Raw genomic sequence first — 25,539 nt, 5'->3', positions numbered from 1 at the left:
GTGTTTCACACCTGGATTTGGGGATCATCTGCCATTCCTCCTTGCAGATCCTCTCCATTTCTGTCAGGTTGGATGGTGAACATTGGTGGACAGCCATTTTAAGGTCTTTCCAGAGATGCTCAATTGGGTTTTAGTCAGGGCTCTGTCTGGGCCATTCAAAAACAGTCACGGAGTTGTTCTGAAGCCACTCCTTCGGTATTTTAGCTGTGCGCTTTGGGTCATTGTCTTTTTTTAAGGTGAATCTTCGGCCCAATCTGAGGTTCTGAGCACTCTGGAGAAGGTTTTCGTCCAGGATATCCCTGGACTTGGCCGCATTAATCTTTCCTTCGATTGCAACCCTGCAGCTGAAAAACACCCCCACAGCATGATGCTGCCACCACCGCGCTTCACTGTTGGGACTGTATTGGACAGGTGATGAGCAGTGCCTGGTTTTCTCCACACATGCCACTTAGAATTAAGGCCAACAATTTCTATCTTGGTCTCATCAGACCAGAGAATCTTATTTCTCACCATCTTGGAGTCCTTCAGATGTTTTTTAGCAAACTCCACGCGGGCTTTCATGTGTCATGCAGTGAGGAGAGGCTTCCGTCAAGCTACTCTGCCATCAAGCCCCGACTGGTGGAGGGCTGCAGTGATGGTTGACTTTCTAGAACTTTCTCCCATCTCCCGACTGCATCTCTGGATCTCAGCCACAGTGATCTTTGGGGTTCTTCTTGACCTCGCTCACCAAGGTTCTTCTCCCCCGATTGCTCAGTTTGGCCGGACGCCCAGCTCTCGGAAGGGTTCTGGTCATCCCAAACGTCTTCCATTTAAGGATTACGGAGGCCACTGTGCTCTTAGGAACCTTAAGTGCAGCAGAATTTTTTTTGTAACCTTGGCCAGATCTGTGCCTTGCCACAATTCTGTCTCCGAGCTCTTCAGGCAGTTCCTTTGACCTCATGCTTCTCATTTGCTCTGACATGCACTGGGAGCTGTAAGGTCTTATATAGGCAGGGGTGTGGCTTTCCTAATCAAGTCCAATCAGTATAATCAAACACAGCTGGACTCCAACGAAGGTGTAGAACAATCTTAAGGAAGAAATGGACAGCACCCGAGTTAAATATATGAGTGTCACAGCAAAGGGTCTGAATACTTATGGCTGTGTGATATTTCAGTTTTTCCTTTTGAATAAATCAGCAAAAACTTCAGCAATTACATATTTTTTCTGTATGGGGTGTTGTGTGTACATTAATGAGGAAAAAATTAACTTCAATGACATTAACAAATGGCTGCAATATAACAAAGAGTGAAAAATTTGAGGGGGTACCCACTATATATCGGTTATAGGACAATATGTCAGAAATCGGCCGGTATATCGGATATGTGTTTTTTTAGCCCCCAATATTGATGCCAGAATCCGCACCTGAAGTCCCATATTGGTCAGACTCTCGTGTGAAGCCAACAGCATAAATAGTTGAAGGTCATTAAGGTTCATGTCATTTCTGTGTGCTTTTTTATAAAACAAATTTCCATGACTGAGAATCCAAACAGCCTCACCTTAATTGAATTTGAACCATATAATCCCTTCTGCCACCTGGAAGAAAATCCCTGTGAACAAACGCAATTGAGTATTTTACTTTTTACATTCCAGGGAAAATCTTGTTTTTGATGAGAATTCTCCACAAAAGGTAAATTGTTCACCTGGATATGCATACTTCTCGAACTTGCTGCGGCGTCAAGGCAAAGATAAAATACTTTTCTTGATGGTATCTTTGTGCAGTACTTGCTCCTGAAAACAAATGACACATAAAATAAAAATGTCTTTTTAGGGATTCCACTGTGTTATATGTACGGGCTCTTTTTAGACTATGTTGGCCATAACTTATCGATGCACTCAATATTAGACACACTTTTCTATCAATTGTGACAAAGATCCACATTATCTCACCTGGGATAAAGTACATTAGAAAAGCAAACTGTGACCAATGTTTTGTTCAATATTTTACAATAACAAAACTGCAATTTTCTGCTAAATGTTTTACAAAAATGCAACTGAATACATTGCAAACTCCACAGGTGACGAAAATCTGCTCAGTGAAACCGAAATAAAATCAATTTGGTTGAATTGTTTGTTTTAATTTGAAAGCATTTTTTAAGGTACCGATACGTGATTGGGGGGGGGGGGGCTGACCTGATGAAGCTGACCTGAGAAAGAGCAATACTTCAGAAAGAGCAATGTCCTGTTTTTCCAAGTCCTGCTTGCGAAAGTGCATCACATTCCAGTGGAGAAATGGACCATTTTCGACTGCCTAACCAGTAGACATGCGAGTCAGTCTGTCACTGCCTCATCTTCCAGCAGTTCCACCTCAGGCATGTTAGCTGGACCCGCTAAAAAGAAATTCTATCAAATGGTGCTGACTCAGCGTCATTGTTTGGCTACAAATACATGAGCTTGCCAAAAGTATTCGCTCACCTGCCTTGACTCACATTATTATGATCTGAAGTAAGATCCCCTTCTTAATCAATAGGGTTTAATATGACATTGGTCCACCTTTTACAGCTATAACAGCTTTAAGTCTTCTGAAAAGGTTTTCCACAAGGCTCAGGAGTGTGTGGAGTGACTTTTTGACCATTCTTCCAGCGCATTTGTGAGGCCACACACTAATGTTGGATGGGAAGGCCTGGCTCTCAGTCTGCACTTTAATTCATCCCAAAGGTGTTCTATCAGGTTGGTGTCAGGATTCTGTGCTGGCCAGTCAGATTCACCCATACTAAGCTCTCTCAACCATGTCTCTATGGACCTTGGTTTGTGCATTGGTGCACAGTCATGTTGGAACAGGAAGGGGCCATCCCGCAAAGTTGGGAGCAATGAATTGTCCAAAAGCTCTTGGTACACTGAATCCTTCAGCGTTCCTTTCACTGGAACTGAGGAGCCAATATTTTGGACAAGTCAATGCTCACAACTTTATGGGAATAGTTCTTCCATTTCTAAAAAGGCTGTACACCAGTGCACAAAGCAAGGTCCATAAAGACATGGATGAGAGAGTTTGGTGTGGATGAATTTGACTGGCTGGCACAGTGTCCTGACATCAACCTGATAGAACACCTTTGGGATGAATTAGAGCGGAGACTGAGAGCCAGGCCTTCTTGTCCAACATCAGTGTATGACCTCACAAATGAGCTTCTGGGGAAAAAGGTCAACACTTCCCATGAATACTCCTAAACCTCGTGGACAGCCTTCCCATAAGAGTTGAAGCTGTTACAGCTGCAAAGGGTGTCCCAACGTCATGTTGAATCCTATGGATCAGGAATGGGATGTCATTTAAATTCATATGTGAGTCAAGGCAGGTGATCCAATACTCTTGGCAATATAGTGTGTATTTGACAGATTTTACAATTTTTCTTTAAAAGTTTAAATTACCATTTACCAGCCCACTCCTCCTCTACTAGCATTAGTTTTTATTTAATGTTGTCGCAATTGCAAGGTATTATTTTAAACACACATATAGAATTTCTTCGATAAAGAAAATCTGAGACCATGGTCCTCAATCGAAAAAGGGTGGCTTGCCCTCTCCGGGTCGGGGATGAGATCCTGCCCCAAGTGGAGGAGTTCAAGTATTTTGGGGTCTTATTCACGAGTGAGGGAAGAATGGAACGGGAGATCGACAGGGGGATCGGTGAAGCCTCTGCAGTGATGCGGACTTTGTATCGATCCATTGTGGTAAAGAAGGATCTAAGCCGAAAGTCGAAGCTCTCGATTTACCGGCCGATCGATGTTCCTACCCTCACCTATGGTCACGACCCACAGTTTGTGACCGAAAGAACAAGATCCAGGATACAAGCGGCCAAAATGAGTTTCCTCCGCAGGGTGTCCGGGCTCTCCCTCAGAGATAGGGTGAGAAGCTCGGTCATCCGGGAGGATCTCAGAGTAGAGCCGTTGCTCCTTCACATCGAGAGGAGCCAGATGAGGTGGCCGGGGCATCTGATTCGGATGCCTCCCCGGTGAGGTGTTCCGGGCACGTCCCACTGGGAGGAGACCCCGGGAACGACCCAGGACACGCTGGAGAGACTACGTCCTTCGGCTGGCCCGGGAACGCCTCGGGATCCCCCCGGAAGAGCTGGATGAAGTGGCTGGGGTGAGGGAAGTCTGGGCGTCCCTGCTAAAGCTACTGCCCCCGCGACCCGACCTCGGATAAGCGGTAGAAAATGGATGGATCGATAGATAGTGTCACATAACACTACAGAACTTACCAACTTGGATTGACAAATTAAGTACAGTAATGGAAAAACATCCATCCACCTGTCCATTTTCTGTACCGCTTTATCCTCACAAGAGTCACGGGCGGGCTGGAGCCTATCCCAGCAATCTTCGGGCGAACCCTGAACTGGTCGCCAGACAATCGCAGGGGACATATAAACAAACAACCATTCGCGCACACATTCACACCTAAGGGCAATTTAGAGTCTTCAATCAACCTCCCATGCATGTTTTTGGGAGGAAACCGGAGTGCCGGGAGAAAACCCACACATCCACAGGGGAGAACATGCAAACTCCACACAGGCGGGGCTGGGATTTGAACCCCGGTCCTCAGAACTGTGAGGCAGATGTGCTAACCAGTCGTCGACCGTGCCGCCAAAAAACATCATCAACAAACCCTAAATCAATGATTATCCTAAAAAGAATAGTTGACGTCCCATAAATACAGAGAGAGACAGACCTAAGCTGGAGGGCTTGATGAGGATATCCAGAACATCATAGAAAGGCAGAGACTTCATCTGAACATCAGGGTGAACAGGAGGAATTTGGGGCCCAGGGTGCTGGAGATTCATGCTGGTTCTTTATGAAAGGTTGCTTCACCAGTCAACAGTTGAAGTTTGTACAGCAATGACCCCTGCAGATGGCACAATTCAGCTCATCTTAAACCAAGCAATATGATGTTTACATGTTACATCAAGTAACTGCCAAGCATACTGTTTTACTGTCACAAACGTCTGTGGAAATTGTGACAGGATTTAAAATGGAAGCAGGTTTAAGGTGTTTACGCATCTACAACACTGTGACTCAGATAAGAAAATGATGTTTTATTTTAATGACTGTTTCCAAATATTACCTTATGACTAGGGCTGCACAATTAATCAAATTCGATTTTGCCTGCCAAGATTGAATTGAGCTTGATCGTCGTGCTGCACATGAAAAGTGCTACTATGCGGGCGGCAGTGCCCACAACCTCGTCAGCCGGCCACCAGGGGCAAACGCATGGTTAAGGCTTCATTAAGCCCCGGCACCACCTTCAAAATAAAAGCCGAAAATGCCAATGATGTCCAATGTAGTCATATATGAAGCTTTTATTTGGAATTTGGCCCTCACAGCACCTTTGCAGAAAGGCGGCATTTCACTGTCAAGGCTTTTTCACAACGCGCTTACTCACTGTGAAAGGACCGCGTGTCACAGCAACAGCGACCACACAGCCCTGGTGCAGCATTCTCAAATTTGAAAGTGCTGATGTAGACTGCTACCAGGAAGTAACAGGAAAGTTTTCCTGATGGAGAAGTACACCGCACCTCAGCAACTTTGGTCTTTTTTGCAAAAGAAAGTCTTGGGATTGCGCATTTTAAGGAGGACGAGGAGACGAGTTGCAGAATAAAAAAAGGAAATAGGTGCACCCCATCCCAATGGCTCATCAGGACCTTTGAGAGTTTCGGCTTGTTCGTTTCCCTATAGTACGTCCACCAAAAAAAAAAGTACACGGAAATGACTCTGCCAACCCCTCTCCCGTTCGAGCACCATTCGGACATGTCTGCGATATCGCCTTCGAAAGAGAACTTCTCTCTACTCGGAATGGCTCCACAGAGCCACCCCTCCCCGCAAGATGGCAAAACGCGCTGTCAACCCCTCAGCACACACACAATGAATGGAAAAGATGGGGTGTCAATCGCATCGCCGACTACGGTGCGAAAAGGCCTGAAGTCATACTGTAGTATTAACAATCATTGTCGCGGGTGCTTTGACTCCAACTGGCCTGAGCGCAGTCAAAAATGCAAAGAAGTAAATAGAGAGAGAAATCACAACTGGCGCGTTCTTTGCAGTTTGCGAACGTGCACGAATGACCGATGGTCAAGCAGAACAACAGAGACGTACCCGTCCTTGACCATTCGCGAAATTGACGGGGACTTTTAAATGAAAAATCAGTACTTGCAAACTAATGTTATTGCCTTCTATGCATAAACTGTATTTGCTTCCGTTAAGCTGCAATTCATGACTGCAAGTTGCAATAGCATATTGACTCAGTTAGGCCTTGGTAAAGTCGAATTTTTTGGGGTACATTTATTTTGTATTATTATCTGTACTTTATTCTTATTTAAAGATTCATTTTGCACTGCAAACTGTTACATAGTTTGTTGAAAAGTGGTGCAATAAACCTTCTTTAAAAATAAAAAGATTTGTCCCTAACATGAAGAATAATAGTGACAATATTGATCAAAAATAATCGTGATTATTATTTTGCCCATAATCATGCAGTCCTACTTATGGCAGTGCACTGTTCCAAATTTGACATTAACTTGATTCACGTTGAAATCTTGTCCATGTCCACTTCGTCCAAAAAGTTGCAGGAACAGTACCTTGATTGTGATATGCAGTGTTTGAATTCAAGAGCGGTTAAGAGTTACCCTCCAAGGAGAAGCTGATGTTTCCAAACACTTGTCCTGAGTAAGGTTCAGGAATGCTTGAAACTTTACAACGGAATATCAATGAAGCTCAGTTACATCAGAGCCACACCTGACTTAGCTCGTTTTGTTCTATATTGGGTAGCTTGGCGCACTTGGGTGATATTCGGGGATCGTTTACCGGTCATGGCCACGCTAATAACGTCGGACAATTTAGATCCTATACGACTAAGCACCAAGACAATCCGAGCCAGTGTGACAGAACAGACAGCTAAGAGACGGCTTGCTAATCATAAACTTGCTAACAGTCAGGCTGACAACAGAAGGTTCCCATCCATGCTGCGTGAAATTGCAGCCTTCTTTTCTGGTGGTTTCGGAAACTAAATCGTAGGAACTGAAGAGAGTTAAACCCTTTTTTTTTTTTTTTTTTTTTTTTTTTTTTTAAATGCAAGGTTTAGAAATGGAATCAGCGTTAACGTTTTTCTTTTCGCCTACCAGATACTCGTACTACGCCATCTTGACGTTCCCGTTCATCTAAGGTACGTTCGGAAATTCAACCTGACGCTCTCGCTTCTGTCCGAGAGGCGGGACTCTCAGCGTGTGGCCCTTTAAATAACCGAACGGCACACGCCAACAATGTTCTGAGTTTCCGAACGTTCCGGAGTGTAGAGAGCGCGCTTGGAGTGAAATTCCGAACGTACCCTGAGAGCGCAGTTAATTTACGAACGAGCGTGTTGGCCATTGGCACGGATACGTCAGTGCGTCTGCCATATTGAATGTGTCAGTTTTGCTTGTAAACAAACATCTCGTCCTGCCTGCCGCTCCGACCGGTCTGTCTCCTCTTGTCAGAGCGACACTCCGGCACTCCCGGGGTGTGGCGCTCTGAATAATCGAACGGCACACTCCAACAACACTCTTGAGTTTCCGAGCATTCCGGAGTGTAGAGAGAGCGCTTGGACTACATTTCCGAACGTACCCCTAGAGTGTGACCTTCCAGGTTGACGACAGCTTGGGAGGGGCATATAAGGCAAATCCACTTGACCAAAACTAATTTCTTTATTTTCACCGCCCTCACTCAATTGTTGACTTGCGAGCGCCTCCCGCCAGATATCGCATCGAGAGGACGAGGAGAACAACAGAGGGAAGAGAGTCAAATGTTTGGAGAAATTAGAAGATTGTTCAAGGACAACGTCATTTCATGGAGACGGCGATCAAAGATCACGTCACGTCACGTCACGTCATTCTTCTTTTCCTCTTCGTTGCCGGGTGGCATCAAACGTTCAAGATGCATTACCGCCACCTACTGTGCTGGAGTGGGGGTCAGAGTGCGCCTATACGTTTGTACTTGGGAGCAATATTAATAACATTTTGACGAGATTCTCTTTATCAAGCCTGTTTCATTTAAAACCTGAAACAAGGCTTTGATCTTCATTTCTTCAGTGTTGAGTACATTTCTAAGATGAAACACTGGAACCCCACTTTTCTTCAACTCATCTGTCAGCCTCCCCCTATTTATTTCATCCATCCATCCATCCATCCATCCATCCATCCATCCTTCCATCCATTTTTCTCCTCACTAGGGTCGCGGGCGTGCCCGAGCCTATCCCGGCTGTCATCGGGCAGGAGGCGGGGTACACCCTGAACTGGTTGCCAGCCAATCGCAGGGCACATACAAGCAAACAACCATTTGCAACCACAGTCACACCTACGGGCAATTTAGAGTCTCCAATTCATGCATGTTTTTGGGATGTGAGAGAGACGGTCCTATTCTCCCAAGAAAGCATGATGCAATACAATTTTTATTCTTCCGCCTCCTTTTTCTTTTTTCTTTTCATTTTTGAGCATCATTTTCTTCTTCAAGCAAATCTGTCTCCTTGCTTCCCGAGATGCACCCAGGGAGAGACGACCTCCCACCAGCTTGAACCTACGCTCGTGAGTAGACACGGCAAACTTTTGCCAGAATGTACAGTATTAATGCCGAATAATTTTGGGGAAATGACTAGCTTCAGACAAAACCTCAACAGGGGTGTGATCCGGGGAACTTGGATCCACAACAGATTCCGGGCTCGCTGGCGCACCAGACGCCTTCTCAAAAAGGGGAACGAACCCCCCCTACCCCAGTACGGTGCCAATCGGTCTCAATGCAGGGCAACCCTTCTGCCCCTAGGGGGAACTGCGACCCTATAAACGACCTTCCCCACCCGCTCGAGCACCCTACACGGTCCATCCCAGTGACTGTCCAACTTGGGGCAACGTCCCTTCTTCCGCTTGGGTGAGTACACCCAAGCCAGCTCCCCTGACTTGAAGTCTCGCCCCTTGCGCCGCACATCGTAGTTCCTCTTTTGTCTCATACAAGCCTTCTCCAGCTGGTCTCGGGCAAACACGTGTGCAGCCTCAAGTCGATGCTGCAGCCTCCGGGCATACTCCAGTCCAGGGTGGTCCTCGGGGCTGTCTGGTGGTCTTCCAAACGCCAGCTCCGCCTGTGTTCGGCCCAGCATCAGCAGAGCAGGGGTGCAGCTTGTAGAGCTTTGGACGGCTGATTGGTAGGCCATTAACACCAGTGGGATGTGCCGGTCCCAGTCACGTTGGTGGTTTGCAGTGAGAATGGCGAGCTGCTGCTGCATGGTGCGGTTGAACCGCTCAACAAGACCATCACTCTGTGGATGCAAGGGCGTGATGGGTGTCTTTTGCATGTCCAGCCGTTCACACAGGACAGCGAAAACCTTGGACTCAACATTCCTGCCCTGATCACTGTGTAGGATGTCTGCAGTCCCAAACCGGCTAAACATGCCCTCCAGCAGCGCATCCGCTACCGTCTGCGCCTCTTGGTCTGGCAGCGTGTACGCCTCTGGCCGTTTTGTAAAATAGTCCATCGCGCACAACACGTATTTGTTCCCTCTTTCCGTCAAGGGGAAATGGCCCATTATGTCCACAGCCATCCGCTCCATAGGTGCCCCAACCCCTTGCTGCTGAAGCGGCGCGTGCAATTGTAAGCTGCACATCCATCGCAGCGCCGGCAGAAGTCCTCCACATCCTGCCTGTGCTGACCCCAGTAGAACTCTCGGCGCAGTCGACGGAGGGTCTTTGTGCTCTCAAAGTGCCCTGAGCCGATGCCCCCGTGATATGCTCTCAGCGCAGCATCTCTGAGGGACCTGGGCGCCACCACCTGCCACCTCTCTTCCCCGGTGGTTGGCTCTTTCCATGCGTGCTGCATTACGCCATCACACATGGGTAATACAGCTAACTTACTCGAAAGGCCTTTTGTGACCACGGAGAGTCCCATCACACTAGTTATCTGGTAATGCCGGTACATTATTATTATTTTCTTTGACAATTGTGCAAAAGATGCAGAGTCCTCTCGCACTTAGAGCAGTTCGAATGACTAATATTGCAATAGTCTGGTGCAATGACCATTGTGCAAAAGGCGCCGAGACTTCACGCGAATAGTACGATAGTCTGGGCCAATGTCGATTGTGCAAATGTTGCAGATACTCCTCAGTCAGTGTGCAAATGGCTACTCTGGCATGAGTGGCCAGTTTTGGTCAACAACAGATATGCAAATAGTGCAGCGTGGTGAGACTACTACAGTGAGTGCACGAGTAATATATAATTGGCCCGTGTGGGTGACGTGGGTTTTGTCTCTCCTTAGAGACCTCAGACTCACCGTGCACTTCGTCTCTGGAACTTGCAAAGTGCACCTCCATGCCGTTTTACCCACCCTACCCACTCAGGCCATGACTAGGCCCCGGCTCTTCTAGTTCACCTGCAGGATACACTGGTGATATGAGCCTCCTTCTGTGCTGGTTCCCAGCCTTCCTCTTCTGTTCCACATTGTTCGTGATGGCGAAGTTGCCTGCCTTTTTTTGAATCTTTCTGTGGCTCGCCGTGACCGGCGCTCCTTCTCTTCTTCCTTCCTGCGCGCTGTGCAAACTTGACTTCGGTTTCTCCTTAACTTTGCACCTGCGCTTTCGCATTATCGTGGACTTTGGTTATTGCGCCTCCGTGAAGCGCACTTCACCACCATTCGTGGCCTCACGGTGCGAAAGGGGGGGGTCACACAAGACTCCGCCCACGATGCACCGTGCACAAAACGGAGGATGGTCCACACACTGAGACCGGACCGGTCAAGCAGGTCCAACCTCCGTGACAGCATCCTTGCCACGCCAAGGACTGCACCATGTCTGCCAATGCAAATGCCCGACCGAGACACTGGTGAAACCGAACACGCTGCTCCGCCGCGAACAAAAAACATAACGACCGAAATAACGGGTATCCACAGCGCCCCCACCGGAGACGCGTGGAGCCTTAGTACTATCAAGACACAACCGCGGGAAACCCAGTCCGGAATCCCCAGACATTCAAAGAGTTTTGTAGGTGGCCTATTTATGGCTGCCGCCTCCCTCAGCACATTGTTTAGCATAGGAACCTCCATGGTTAACGCCATCAGCTTAATCACGGTTAAGAAACAAATTGGTGAACTCCAAACCGAAATTCCTAACATCCGATGCAGCATGGAGAGACAAACCGCTAACCTCCAATTATTAGGCGAGACGCTCAAGGGCACTATCCTTGTCCTCAACACTCACAGTGTCATCCTGAACCAAACTAGACAGAGCATAAGTAAACTGCTGTCGGTGGTCCAAACGGATTATGCTCACACACAGATTGCTTCCACATTGATGAATGACATGCTATGTGAAATCTCTTCGTCCAGAGACAACTTAGCAATGGGTAGAATCCCTCCATACTTGCCTTCCTTGTTACTCTTCCGATTATCAACTCCCGCAACATCTATCACCTAAAAGACGTAATTAATGTTGGCACCTGGTAAAGCGACACATACAACCCTGATCTGTATCTGGCGCCAAATTTGCACATGTGGATCCTCACCAAAAACGTCCATTAGCTGTGTCCCAGTAAGCCGTTCATCTGAGATGTAGCGGATGGGATTTGTGGCCTGAAGCCCATGAAGGATGGATCGCGGTGCAGAGCAGAGCTACCTGGCGCTTCAAAGCGGAGACCCAAGGATGCCGAGTTCGCCCCCGGACGCTAAGTTAATTAACTCCCCACCAGTCGAAGGATTGCACCAACAAAGGCGCCTCCACCCTGTTGAGTCCCGCCACTTGGGAGTTGGAACAGGCAACAGCGACACTGATGGGCGACGGATTCCTTTCCGTCGAATCCACGTGTTCCTGGTGCGGACCGGGCTGGCCGAACACTCTGGAGCCTGACTCGCCTGCCTCAAACGTGTTCCAGACATGTAAATCCAACATTGCGGTCTACTAAAAGTACAGATTAGTGCATATTTTGGGTTTAAATTTCCTCAGCTATATGCATTCACTACACGCCCATTCTGCTCATCTCACGTCACAAATCCCTTCCTTTGCCAATGTTCGTCTGTACCTTTTTTGTTTTGTGTTTGTCTGTGTTTTATCCTGTATAAAACCTCTTTTTATTATGACATTTTCTATCAAATTCACCCCTTGCATCATTGTTTTGTGTGACTGGGTTTGGAACAAAACCTCTGGAAAGGCTAGAACTCAAAGTTCTAAAGTGTAGCCACCTTCCGACAAGAAACGGATTAAAAAGGTTTGTCGTCATTTCGTCTAAAGTTAAACTTGTACAAATATGACGTGGTGCCCCTCATATATATGAAATATCTTGATTTATAACGCTGTAATTTAAAATCACGATAACCCGGAAGTGATGCAGGCGCCGCTTCCAACTCATCGTTTCCTTCTCAATTAAGCGCAATTCTTATTTCATACATAATCGCAACACCTTTAAGCAGCAAAGATTAGATTAGTGACGGTCTATAGTACTACACCTATTTGCCACTAATTGTCTTGTCATTGGAACCAATGCTTAATTATATTTCTGAATAAACAAAAGCAAATTAGGAGCAGTCATCCAATAATGGGTTATCTTGTCAAGGGCCAACAGAAATCCATTCCACGATAACACTGTTAATTTTATGCACTACTGATGAGCTCCGTCCTAATCAATAACACTACAATAAAGGCAACCACGCATCAATCTGCTGTGATCGTGGAGGAGTTAACTGTGAGCATGGAGTCAGAAAAATGTCAACATTGGTTTAGAAAGAAATGCACCAGTTGGTAGATACAGTACACAATGAAGCATACTCACAGCAGGCTAAATTCAGACCTCTTGACACAGCATGAAGTTAAGTGGGACTGCTGTGAGATGCTGCTTGTCGCATTGTTTTTAAAGTTTTGGAAATCAAATCAAAGAAGAGGTAGCCTGACATGGAGTAGTTCAAGCATTTACAGTATATATGATGTGCAGTTCCTTTTTCTACATTTCCCCAATGCTATCCAATATCTTGGTTTTTTTTTTATATAACGTTTTTATTTTCGTACATAAGTATTCCAACGTATACCGACTTTTTTGGCATATAATTTATTTGATGTTCATGCTCTGCTTTATTGATTTATTTTTACAATTTTTCTCAATTGTTAAAACACATTGCTTGAAACCTCCACCCATTTCCTCAATACTTTAAACACAAATCCAAAAATTCAAGCTAAATTCACCAATACCCGACTCTTCTTGCGAAACCGAACTATTTCCACAAAACAGACCCCGAGTCATTCAAAATGAAAAACCCCACTGAACAGACAACACAACACACAACATAGAAAAAAGGAAAACACACTGATCAGATCATAAAGCGATAGGAATAATCTTAATAGGATAACGATAGCATTGTGTTTTACAAAAAAACCCACAAAAACCCTGTACAGCACTAGTGACAAAAACCAGACAAGAATCACAACTACAAAAGCGCATTCAGTATCTACTATAATTATTCATCTACAGCATCAGCTCGGCCTGCTGGGTCAGGCCACAGGATTTCATCCACACCACAGGCCACATTCTCCCCGGCTAGGAAACGGGGAAGTGACACACGCGCTGCTTCCAACTCATCATTTTCCTCTAAATTACGCACAATTTGATGGTGTTTCTGGCAGTATGGGCAGGGGCCAGGTCCTGCTTGGAAGATGAAATTTGCATCTCCATACAGATCTTCAGCAGAAGGAATCATGAAGTCCTCTAAAACATTCTGGTAGACTGTTGCGGTGACCTTGGATTGAAGAAAGCAGAGTTGACCAACACCTGCACTGGACATTGCACCCAAAATCAGGACCGACTCTGGATATTTCACACTGGACCTCGAGCAGCCTGTGTTCTGTTCTTCACCCGTCTTCCTCCAAACATTTGATTACCAAATGAAAGGCACAGTTTACTTTAATCAGAAATGAGGACCTTAAATTACAGCATTATAAATCAAACTATTTTATCTATTAAGGGGGCACCGCGTCACAAAAGTGACGAGAAACCTTTTATCAGTCTCGTAATCTGAAGGTTGCTACACTTTCTGAAATTTTGATAAGAGTTCTCGAAGGCCAGAGGTTTCTTTCCTCAAAGCCAAACACACACACACCAATGCAGGTAGTGAATTTAATGAACATTTTAATGATCTAACATGGGGAATCTACAGGGAAGCATTACAGAAAAACACAAAACAAACAAAGTACAGATGAACATTGGCAAAGGAAACTGACTTGTGATGCGAGATTGGTAGAATGAGCGTGTAGGGAATGCATATAGGCGGGGATTCCTGTTCCTGTTAATTTAAACCCAAATACGCACTAATCTGTACTTTTAGTAGACCGCAATGTTGGACTTATGTGTCTTGAACACGATTGATACAGGCAGGTCAAGCTTCCGAGTGTTCAGCCAGCCCGGTTTGCACGGGGAACAGGTGGATTTGGCGGAAAGGAAGAAGAAAAAGTTCAAAAGAAGCCCAAAAGGTTCCCAGGCAGGACGGCCAGAACGTGGGTGCCTATGCTCGCAAGACTTTCAGAGCAGGCGCGTTGTGCCTGCTTCCACCCCCCTCGGGGTGAGCTCAGGCCCCCAAAAAGGGTAGCTCGGAGCGCTTTCAGGATGCTCTGCAGTCGGGGATGGTCCGATGTGTCCTCGCCACCTCGTCGTGAAGTGGGTGTCCTGCCTGGGCCAGTCTTCAGCAAGTTGGTCGGGTGAGACAAGAGCTGACTCAGAGCACAGCTCTGGCCCTTTAATGGCCAGAGCGAGACAGAAAGAGGGTGGTTTAGCCCCTCCCTCCTTCCTTTCCCACCACCTTCGGGACCAAAAGGGAAGCTGGACCTCCTCTGTGTGTTAATTTTCCATTTTAGGATTACATCGTGGTTTAAAACCAGTGGTATAAAATATTAATGATTGGATTTAAGATAACGAGATCATTTTCCCGGTTGTCGGGCCACGGAGGGGTGGGGGTTGGCTACCCCCTTTGGCCCCGCCTTCCTCTCCTCGCCCTCGCCCATCCTTACTTGTTTTGGCGGTCTATGACCGTTTTTGGGTGGCTGCTGGCTACTGCATTGAGCCATGTCGGTGGGTGGGGACCCCATGCTCTCCGGGGGCGGTGATGGCAGGGCAGCTCGCTGGGTGTTGGTGGGGGTGGGGTGGCAGTGGGCCGGTGCCCGTGCCCTTCCCTTTGGGACTGGTCGGGGCGCTTCGGTCGGGCTGGGGACCTCCCTGGGTCCTGGGGGGTCGGTGGCGTCCCCCTGGCTGGGTCCCCTGCTGGACGGGCACGCTGACTCAGCCCACCCCCCTTGTGGGTGGGAGGGGCTCACCCTTCCTCGATGTGCTGGCTCAGCAACTCCGTACACTCGTTGACTAACATGCATGTGATATGGTGCTCATTCACTAATAAGTTCGATAGACACACGATAGGCTTTAATTACTTGTGCTGGGATCACCAACAACAACACAGGTTATACTAACAGATCAACTCACAGGTTCTTACAGGTGTTGAGACACTAAAATAGAATCCCACCGCACCACTCGTCAATAGCACTGCCTTGCTCATTTTCCCACATCCTGTCCTGCCCTTTTCTGTCCTCTCTTATCTTGTTCTCTTGGTTAGTTATCGCATGTCCCCACCTCCCCAGTCGACAAATGACTGTTGCAATGGTACTTGTGTACTAGACTGTCTCACTATTGTGCTGCTGTGGTTCTCACCCCTGGTCCCCTTGTCCACTCTAGCCCTCTGTCTGTCCCCGAAAACCCTTTTCTGTCTGGCTGCATTTCCAACAAACATCAGAATCATAACAAAATTTGAAAATAAGCAGAGGGAGTATTTCAAACCCCCCCGTTGCACAGCAAAACTGTTCCAGCACAAAAGCATACAGATCCACCATTCTGCAAGGCCATGCAGCTGAACAGGACAGGTTAAAAAAAGAAAAGAAAAAAGAACCATTAATCACACTGTTAGATATGACATCAACACAGAAAATAGTTACAGAATCTTGCAAAACCAATACAGTACACACGGAAATTACATATATAGTAAGTATGGGGACATCTTGCCATTTGATTGTGGGAGTTTCTTTCGTCTATTTATTGACAAGAACATATTTGAGGTCAGGCGTCAAAAGTTGGATGAAAAGCTCGACTCACGCTGTTGAAGATGATCCCAAATGTGTTTGATGAGGTTCTGGTCTGGACGCTGTGTGGGCCAGTAGTTTGTCTGTCCACAACAAACTCATCCACCTATACCATGATGGTCTTTTGTTGTAGTTCTGGGCTTCCTACCTTACCGTTCCCACAAAGTTGGAAGCATTGCATTCTCAAAAATATCTGAAAAGAAGTCAACTGAAGAAATAAGATTGAGTGGGAATTTAGCGGTCAAGCCCCAAATCCTAATTGATTAATTGACCGAGGCATGTCACAATCTTGTGTGCGTTAGTGGACTGCGCATGAGCAAGTGAAAAATGTATTTAAAGCTTTATCGTCACTGCTTGTTCAAATATCCGAGTGATGGTGTAGAGGGAAATGAAACGACTGTACTTGGAGAGGAAGAATCTGCTCAATTACGCATGAGCAAAGCTGTTTTTTTTTCATCCACTTCTCAGTGAACACAAGAACCATTTTTAGAATTCTGATGATGGCTTGACTCACCTGTGTTTGAAATCTCACAATTGCCACATTGCAATCTAAAATGAATTGAGTTTTTTTGTTTGTTTTGTTTTTGGCACATTGACAAAGGAAACAGAAGGTTTTCTAACAAATCTGTTGCTGTTTACTCATTTTTGTTGTGTCAATTGTTCCAGCGGTACTGGCAGATTATCCATGGCCAACCCGCCAACATGCAAAGTCCACGCAGGCGGGGCCGGGATTTGAACGCCGGTCCTCACAACTGTGAGGCAGACGCTCTAACCAGTCGCTCACCGTTCCACCACAAATACATTACAATACCAATGAATGTTATGCACATGAACAGGTACGTGGGCACAGTCTATCGCAAATGAGGTAGCTTGTCAATAAGTATTCCCTTTTTGGGTAGAACCATACAAAATGGATTTGAAAGAAAATCCAGTGATCTATCCAGGAAAAACACAAAACATTTTGACATCAATTTCTTGCAAGAACAATCAATGAAATTCACGAGTTATGTCATGTAGTCATGCCCGACTCTGATTTAACACATCCTGTAGGGAACATTTATTTATTTTTTGTTTTTTTTTCAAATGTCGGTGTTGAGTGAGGAATTCATTTGCAGAATCTAATGTACAGTGTAACAATAAATAAGATCAGTGTAGAAATAAAAAAGACTACCGTATATAGCCTTCATTGTTACGATTACGCTTCACAAAAGACAGAATTAGTTTGATCAATAAAAGCAAAGAGAGAAAGAACTAGTACTTATACACAAGCGCCTTACCACACACAACCTTTGTTCTCTTCACAACTGAAAACCACTGCGCAACTGATTACTTTTAGATCCTGCCGTCGCCTCCTTAGTTCCTGATCGCCAAATGTCTCCAAAAAAATCGAATTCAAAACATATTAACGATGACGCAGCCGCTCCTCTCGTAGCCGCTTTCTTCTCAGTAATCACCTACATCGATGTCTCGGCAGCGGTGTCGCTACTATTTATCTATTTATCGGCATCTTCATCGGCTCAACAGTCGCGTTTGTGCATGTCAACTGAATTTGTAGTTGTTACTCTCGCAGGTAACTGAGGAAGTTCTGTGATCCTGCGTTTGTTTCATACTTGTACCTGTTAAGTTGACGTTTCAAACGTTGTATAAATGTGTCCGGTAATGAGTAGAAACCTTCAAGTAAGGGTATGTTCTATTTGTGGACTTCACGCCGCTCAAAAAAGGCCCGTGTGGTTTGCTTTCATCATTTTGACCCCAAAACCTGTATTGAGATGAAATTCTTAATTTCCCTCCAAGAATTAGTCGTTTGTAGTATTTCTATATCTATTTTTATGATTGTAGTTTTGATACTTTCAATTCTTACAATTCTTATGTTTTGGTTGCCATTTATAGATTCATGAGACAAAGCGAAAATATTGTACATTATATGTATAGCTATTATAGTTACTGAAAACTACAATCACAATAATAAACATTGTTAAATGACTATCTCGTGTTATGTTTTAAAACGAGTTTGAGTTGACCTTAAGAGGAAGAAAGGGGGGGCGGGGAAGGAAGAAAGGTCAAATTCTTATTTTTTTGTGTGCAGTTTCTCCACTCTAAGTTTTAAGATCAAACGAATGTACATATCAGACAAAGATACCCAAATAAATATCAAATACAGTTTTTAAATGGTGATTTGAGTTATTCTGGAAAAAGCTGGAAAGCCGAGTTCATTTTCACTGACCACACCCAAGCCTGATTATCTCCAGACCTCTTCAGTCAAGTACTCACTTAAATAGGACCTGTATGGCAAAATAAGGTCGGCCCAAAAAAAAATCCAAAATCCCAAGCGGCAAAAGTCGCAACGTTCCCCACCAAAAAAAAAAAGCAAAAACGAGCTTAGCCTCCATTTGTCATCATTTTACGATAGAGCCAGGGGTATTTTTTTTTTACTTTTGGCTTATATTTGGAAACGACGTGCATACTGACACCTATGTTGTTACTATAGCAACCTAATCAGATAGGTCTGTAAGGAGTGCTGATTGTCGACACAACTCTGATCACGAGCAAATGACCCATGAACAGTCGAACTGAAAGATTTGCCTGCAGTGCAAACAAATCCAACCTTCAGAATTAACTGGTGGAACTGATTTTCTGAATTCTGACAGACTGATATTGTCGCGCGTGTAAATCAGCAACCTGCAGAATGGGGAGGAGTCGAGGAGGAGCGAAGGGACATTCAGGGGGAAGACACGCAGTTCCTGTGCCCGTGAGCTGAGGAAGAAGATGATGATGATGAAGAGGAGGAAGAGCAAGATGCCTGGAACTGCGTAGGACTGGGCTTTCCCTGAGTTGTACATTGGCTGGCTCCCCCTCGATGTCCCATCATTCCTGGTATGCATGACTGCCGAGCAAATAGGACCCCTGGAGAGCAAACATCGGGATTACACTTGACGCTATCTTTTTAGAAACAATGACAGCAGTTATTGGTGTTTCTATCTATCCATCCATCCATTTTCAACACCGCTTATCCCAGTTAGGGTCACTGGGTGCTGGAGCCCATCCCAGCTGACTTTGGGCAAAAGGCAGACTACACCCTGAACTGGTCACCAGTCAGTCGCTGGGCACACATAGACACGGACAACTGTTCGCACCTCACATTCACACCGTCACTTCATACAATTTGAAGAGTATAAACAAAATGACCTTTTTTAATGATTGTTACTGAATGCTGTTTCTCTCATTTTTTTTGTTTAGGCCTAAAGGTTAGATTCAGACTATTTGGTAAAAAAAAAAAAAAAATAATAATAATAAGAAGAATTAACTTTTGGAAACAACTGACACAATTTTTATTTTAATCTGTGGCTATAAAAAAATAACTCAACTGCACAGTAAAGCCAAAGCAACACACCAGACAGGTCACGGATAAAGCAGAGTAATATATTACAGTATATTAAGAAAAACAAGTATCCCTAACTTTGAAAATCTCACAAAGCACGGTTCGATCCGTCATCCGAAAATGGAAAGAGAACGGCACCTCTCCGAACCTACCTACCAAGAAATGGCCATCTACCCGAACTGACAAGGAGAGCATTGATGAGAGAAGCATTCGAGAGACTCATGGGAACTGCAGGAGCTGCATAGATCCACAGCTAAGGTGTGAAAATCTGTCCACAAGAAAACTCTCCTGCTCAAATGTTTGCTTTTCGTTTTCTGCCTGCCTTTGTTTGCTTCACGTATGGTGTATGACACCATTTTTCATGAGATAAAAAAAAAAAAAAAATCATTTTATGTAATTTGATCAATAGCGGTAAAGAAACAATCATATCATATTTTGCAATTATTACATTTTTTTGATGCCGACTTGGTTTTACATGCCCAACACCCCGCGACGGTCCGTCTGGCTGCTCCAGAGAAATTCTGGTGACTGCAGGCCTTTTTGGTGCAATGTTGACTGCGCTACAGTCACCAACCCGCCATGTACTCGACGGAACAATCCAAAGTGGCATTCATGAGTTCTCACATGACGGGAAGAGCAGCTGCCTGGGCTTCGTAAGTCCAGACATTTGCAACTCCCTTCCACTCTTCAGTGACCCTTTAAGAAAATAATTTGACCACACCACTCCCGGAAGGGAGGCAAGTCCCGACTTGGCAATTGCAATGTGCTTGACTACGCCTCTCGCTGCTGACAGTGGGTAAAATGACGTGGCATTATTAGATGCTTTTTTTGCACTGACTTTCTGCTCCTCTCGACATTCCCTCTTACCTAGATTCACTCATTAGTATGGCAGCCCGGATCTATAACAGAATCCGGGACAGACTACGATACAAAGAACTGACTGGACAGAGGTCTTTCCAACACTAGAGGTGCACCCAACTCAGCAGACCAGAGGACTATTCACCCACTGCATCAGATCCACTGGGAAAGACACCACACTCTTGTGACCCCGGGGGAAACTATTTAGCTGGGAAGGGCCAAGCTGAATCCCAGAGAGCCTTTTGATGAAAACCTTAACTGCTAGAGCTCTTGATGGCAAACAATTGTTTAAAGTAACCCATGTGACAGAGTCAGTAACCATGACAATGGCAGAAGGACACACAGGGAATAGGTTTTCACCTTTTTCACGTGGCTCAAAATCCTCTCATCCTCGGTTTTCCATGGCTTCTGCAGGATAACCCACAAATAGACTGGAAGTTGGGTAAAGTGCCGAAGTGGGGGAACAATGTGAAAATATCTGTTTTCCCGATCACCAACAGAGTGTGCCCATGATTATTAGTGAATCCAGTGACCCCACGATTCAACATTTTTCAGATCTGTAAAGTCCCTCAATGTTATCTTGATTTGAAGGAAGTGTTTAACAAGGCCTGAGCCACTTCTCTTCCTCCCCACAGGTTGAGAGACTGGGCTAGTGAGTTACAACCCGGGGCGCCCATTCCCATAGGACAGCTCTACTCTATATCAGAACCAGAGAGAAAAGCTATGAACGACTACATTTAGTCTTCCTTAAAGGCGGGGCTGATTCGACCCTCTTCTTCTCCAGCTGGGGCAGGATTTTTTGTTGTTAATGAGAAAGACGGAACACTTCGTCCCTGCATTGACTACGGCCCATTCAACGACATCACCATAAAGAACGTAACCGCCCCCAACCCCCACCCTCCCATGAATGAATCAATGAAGCTTTCGAACTGTTGCCAGGTGCTAAAATCTTCACTAAGTTGAACCAATAAGAAGATTCACGTCCAGCATGTGAGACAGGTATCGAAATGTCTACTAAACAACCAGCTATTTGCAAAGGCCGAAAAATGCAACTTTCACGTCACAAAAGTTTCGTTCCTGTGGTTCATCGCGGAACAAGATCACATCAAGATGAACCCTAAGGTCAGTCCTGTGGATAATTGGCCGACACGCAGTTGCAAGAAGCGAATTCAACCATTCTTGGGTTTTGCAAATTTATAGACGCGTCATCAGAAATTTTAGCTCTGTGGCCGCATCTCTACATGCCCTAACCTCTGCTAATATTCGTTTTGAGTCGATGCCTCCAACAAGGGACGAGGGCCATCCTGTCTCAATGCTCTGCCAATGACGACAAGCTCCACCCATGTGCCTATTTGTCACGTAAGTTCTCAGCAGTAGAACGTAATTATGATGTTGGAGAATTTCAGGAATTTCTTGCGGCACTGGTTAGAGGGGGCTGAGCACCCATTTATTGTATGGACTGATCGCAAGAATTTAGACTACCACAGAAAGGCTAAAAGACTGAATGCTCGTCAAGCTAGGTGGACTCTGTTCTTTTCCAGATATATAATAATTCCACGCTGTCCTATCGACCCGGGTCAAAACAAATGCCCAACCTGATGTGGGCGGTTTTTTTTAATGATATTTTATTCATTGTATTAAAAAAAAAAAAAATCTATTTAAAGTCCCCTGGATTTTTTTTCGCCCCAAAACTATGAATCTGAGAAGCGATAAGAGAATCGTAAAGCGGTATCGAAAATGGAATTGGAATGGGAGAAATCTTATCAATCCTCTGATCTATTTGGCAGTCATTTGTCAACTGCAAATTTCGGGAAATGCTGTTCAAGATTTGTAGTGCGCACGTGTACTTGATCGATACAAAAACTCTGAAGCCTTGGATTAATGTGAGTGGTTCGAGGGTTTTCCCAGTGCGCGATCAAAGCATGAACTCTGCCTGTTGCGTGACAACTTCCGACACACCGACAGCAGCGGATACACTCTTATCTACTGTACGTTACGTACATAGACACATACGAAGACTTCGATGGAACAAGGGTAAAAGTGATGAGAAATGCCATTTTCACTGGACAGTCAAGTCATGAGCAAATTCCCGATTGAAGTTAGTATCGCTAAAATGATTATTATTGTTTTTATGAATGACTGAAGTATCAATACTTTGTGCATCTTGAGTAAAAGAAGTGCTTGGTGTTTTTTTCAAAAGCTGATCCTAAATTATTTGCGCGTACACAAGAGGATGAGGATGCTCTAAATTAGTTTGCAGAGCATGATATATGGTACAGTGGCTGGAATAAGTATTTAACACGTCACCGTTTTTCTCACTAAATATACTTCCAAAGGTGCTATTGGCTTGACGATTTCACCAGATGTTGGGAACAACCCAAGTAATCCATACATACAAGGAATGTAGATCGAATAAGCTCAGAAATTAAGTTGTGTGTAAAACTGTGAAATGACAAAGGGAAAAACACCATCTCAACAGTGAAGTTCAGAGGCGGGAACATGATGGTGTGGGGCTGCTTGTCAGCAAATGGTACTGGTAAACTTCACATTATTGAAGGAAGGATGAAATGCTGTGCAAATGTACCGAGATATTCTTGCCCAAAATCAGCTGCCATCTATGAGGATGGTGAAAACGAAACGAGGGTGGACATTTCAGCAGGATAATGATCCATACTCTCATTTGGTTTCAAAGACAAAAAATTAAAAATAAAACCGTAAGAATCTACGGAAAGAACTGAAATCAAGGTTCCATAAAAGAAGTCCACGGAATCTTCAAGATTTGAAGACTGCTTGCAATGCCGCACAGGAGGTGTCTTGAAGCTGTCATTGCAAACAAAAGCTTCTGTACAAAGTCTTAAATAAATACCAGTTGGCGTGTTCAATACTTTTCCCCTGTGTCATTTCACATTATTACCCACAACTTAATTTCCGATCTTATTTGTTCTACTTTCTTTGTATGTACGGGTTACTTGGATTGTTCCCAACATCTGGTGAAATGTTTGTCAATAGCACCTTTGAAAATATATTTGAGAAAAATGCCGACGTGTTAACTACTTATTTCAGCCGCTGTATATATGGGGGACAATTAACAGAGTGTTTGCTTGTTTGCTGACACAAAGACACAAGTTACCTAGGTTAGACACACACGCACACGCATGCGCACGCACACACACACACACACAATAATGACAATAATACCCATCGACCTTGAATCCACGGGCCCAGTTTTGAGAAATTTAACCTTTTAATTCTATTGGACTGCCACTTCATTACGATGGATTTTATTGCAAAGACATCAAATTGTGCAGAGGACTAAGCACCAGGGTGCTGCTATAACTTATTGAATTTCCTGCCTGCAATTTCTTCAGCAAGCGGCCCCTCTATTTACCTGTGTAGACAACTCCATTTATTTCTATTGACATGTTGATGCTGTTAATGCCGTTGGTAGACAGGTTCAATGCGGTCTCTTGTCTATCATCTGTCAAGAGAGGAGGCAGAGGAAAACTCAATATGAGCATTTAAAAGGGAACAGAAGAAGCGAGAGGAGCACTGTGGAGTATTGGTGATAATGCAGAGACTGACAGTAGGAGGAGAGCTTTATTAATGACTTCTGGAGAGAAACAACTGTCACAAGAGTTTGCAGACATTTCAAGAGCTCCTTTCTTAAACTTTATGAATCCATTTTTCATGGCATGGCAACATCGAGTCTTTTCAATTTAGATTTTAGGAAGATTTCTCCATTTATACGTCATATACGGGGATAGCAACAACCTATCTTTGAGCCAATCACAACACACAGATAGATCTGGAATAAATTTGTTCTCAAGTGGACTGATATGATGTATGAACAACAATACTGGAATAACTGGTCATGGAATAAAAACGGTGGTCAGTCTTATGTCGTCCTTTGCAGCTTTTACATGTTATCCTCGATATCAAGCCTTTCAAAAGTACAGCTCGTGGGCCAGAACCGGCCGACCAGGGGGTTTCATCCGGCCCGTAGGGATTGAGAACTCATGAACTACAATTTTTCAATTAAAAAAAATAGAGTTCTGTGCAAATGAATACCTCCTGTAGAAATATTTTAAGACTGAATTTTGCAAAATATCCAGTCAACCGCTTAAGTTCAAAAGAAGTTGGTTTGGTAGAACCCTTTTAGGTTTATGCACTGCCAGAACTTGTATGCATTCATAATGTTAAAATTGCACTCATTTTCAGTAAGGAATGACAGGTTGCACAAGGTAATGATCAATAAATGAGCATTTTTCAAATGTACTTGTAATTATTCTTACTATATACATACATATATATATATATATATATATATATATATATATATATATGTATATATATATATATATATATATATATATGTATATATATATATGTATATATATATATATATATATATATATATATATATGTATATATATATATGTATATATATATATATATATATATATATATATATATATATATATATATATATATATATATATATATGTATATATATATATGTATATATATATATATATAGAGAGAGAGAGAGAGAGAGAGAGAGAGAGAGAGAGAGAGAGAGAGAGAGAGAGAGAGAGAGAGAGAGAGAGAGAGAGAGAGAGAGAGAAAGAGAGAGAGAGATAGAGAGAGAGACTTTACACCAATTTTATTGGCCTGATCGGTATCGGTGTTTTATGGTGATCGGCTTTAATGTCATAATTCGCCGATCCGATCAATGACATCATGGATCGGCTCCGCAAAAGACATTGACTCCATGTCGCCATCCTGCACAGTATATTTGAATCCAAAAGCTAGTTTATTTTTAGCCTTGTCGCGCGTCTTTCGATGTAGTACTGTAAATATCTGACGGCCAATAAAAAAAAAACTGTGTGGGACAGACAAGACGTCTGAGACAACAACATTTAAAATTACAACACGTAATGCAAATTTTCTCTTTCACCATTGCACGATGTCAGACGACTGCAATAAAATCTTGTATTCCGATACCACCGCATCTGTTTTTTTTTTTACGATCATTGGGCTTCATCTTGTCAACTCAAATGCGACCGGATACACTCGTTACCGTGGTGACGACAACAAGAGTGGATCGCGCCGACTGTATTATAAGGACAAAATGAGGAAAAGCGTGTGTTGGTGGTCACCGGTGCTCAG

At 44.3% G+C, this 25,539-nt stretch overlaps 2 protein-coding genes across 5 annotated transcripts in view; both read right to left on the bottom strand.

Annotated features, from left to right (window-relative positions):
- The window catches only part of pias2 (protein inhibitor of activated STAT, 2), a 64,481-nt gene extending 56,884 nt beyond the window's left edge, over positions 1–7,597 (bottom strand). The window contains exons 1-4 of one of the 4 annotated variants that reach the window (XM_061673220.1): positions 5,409–7,597; positions 4,698–4,871; positions 1,681–1,768; positions 1,537–1,587 (exon numbers count right to left, since the gene is read on the bottom strand). In XM_061673220.1, the coding sequence (XP_061529204.1) occupies positions 1,537–1,587; positions 1,681–1,768; positions 4,698–4,809 (251 nt within the window). In that variant the 5' untranslated portion in view covers positions 4,810–4,871; positions 5,409–7,597. The remainder of the gene's footprint in view (positions 1–1,536; positions 1,588–1,680; positions 1,769–4,697; positions 4,872–5,408) is intronic. The other 3 variants (XM_061673219.1, XM_061673222.1, XM_061673221.1) reach the window with 3 other exon arrangements.
- An 11,255-nt stretch (positions 7,598–18,852) lies between these two features.
- The window catches only part of arid3c (AT rich interactive domain 3C (BRIGHT-like)), a 50,398-nt gene continuing 43,711 nt past the window's right edge, over positions 18,853–25,539 (bottom strand). Inside the window, exons 6-7 of the mRNA XM_061671152.1 lie at positions 23,759–23,848; positions 18,853–19,037 (exon numbers count right to left, since the gene is read on the bottom strand). Coding sequence (XP_061527136.1) covers positions 18,853–19,037; positions 23,759–23,848 — 275 coding nt within the window. The remainder of the gene's footprint in view (positions 19,038–23,758; positions 23,849–25,539) is intronic.

This window comes from Phycodurus eques, chromosome 3 (genome assembly GCF_024500275.1).
Source record: "Phycodurus eques isolate BA_2022a chromosome 3, UOR_Pequ_1.1, whole genome shotgun sequence".
In the NCBI taxonomy this organism is placed as follows: Eukaryota; Metazoa; Chordata; class Actinopteri; order Syngnathiformes; family Syngnathidae; genus Phycodurus; species Phycodurus eques.
This window is presented reverse-complemented; position numbering and strand designations above follow the sequence as displayed.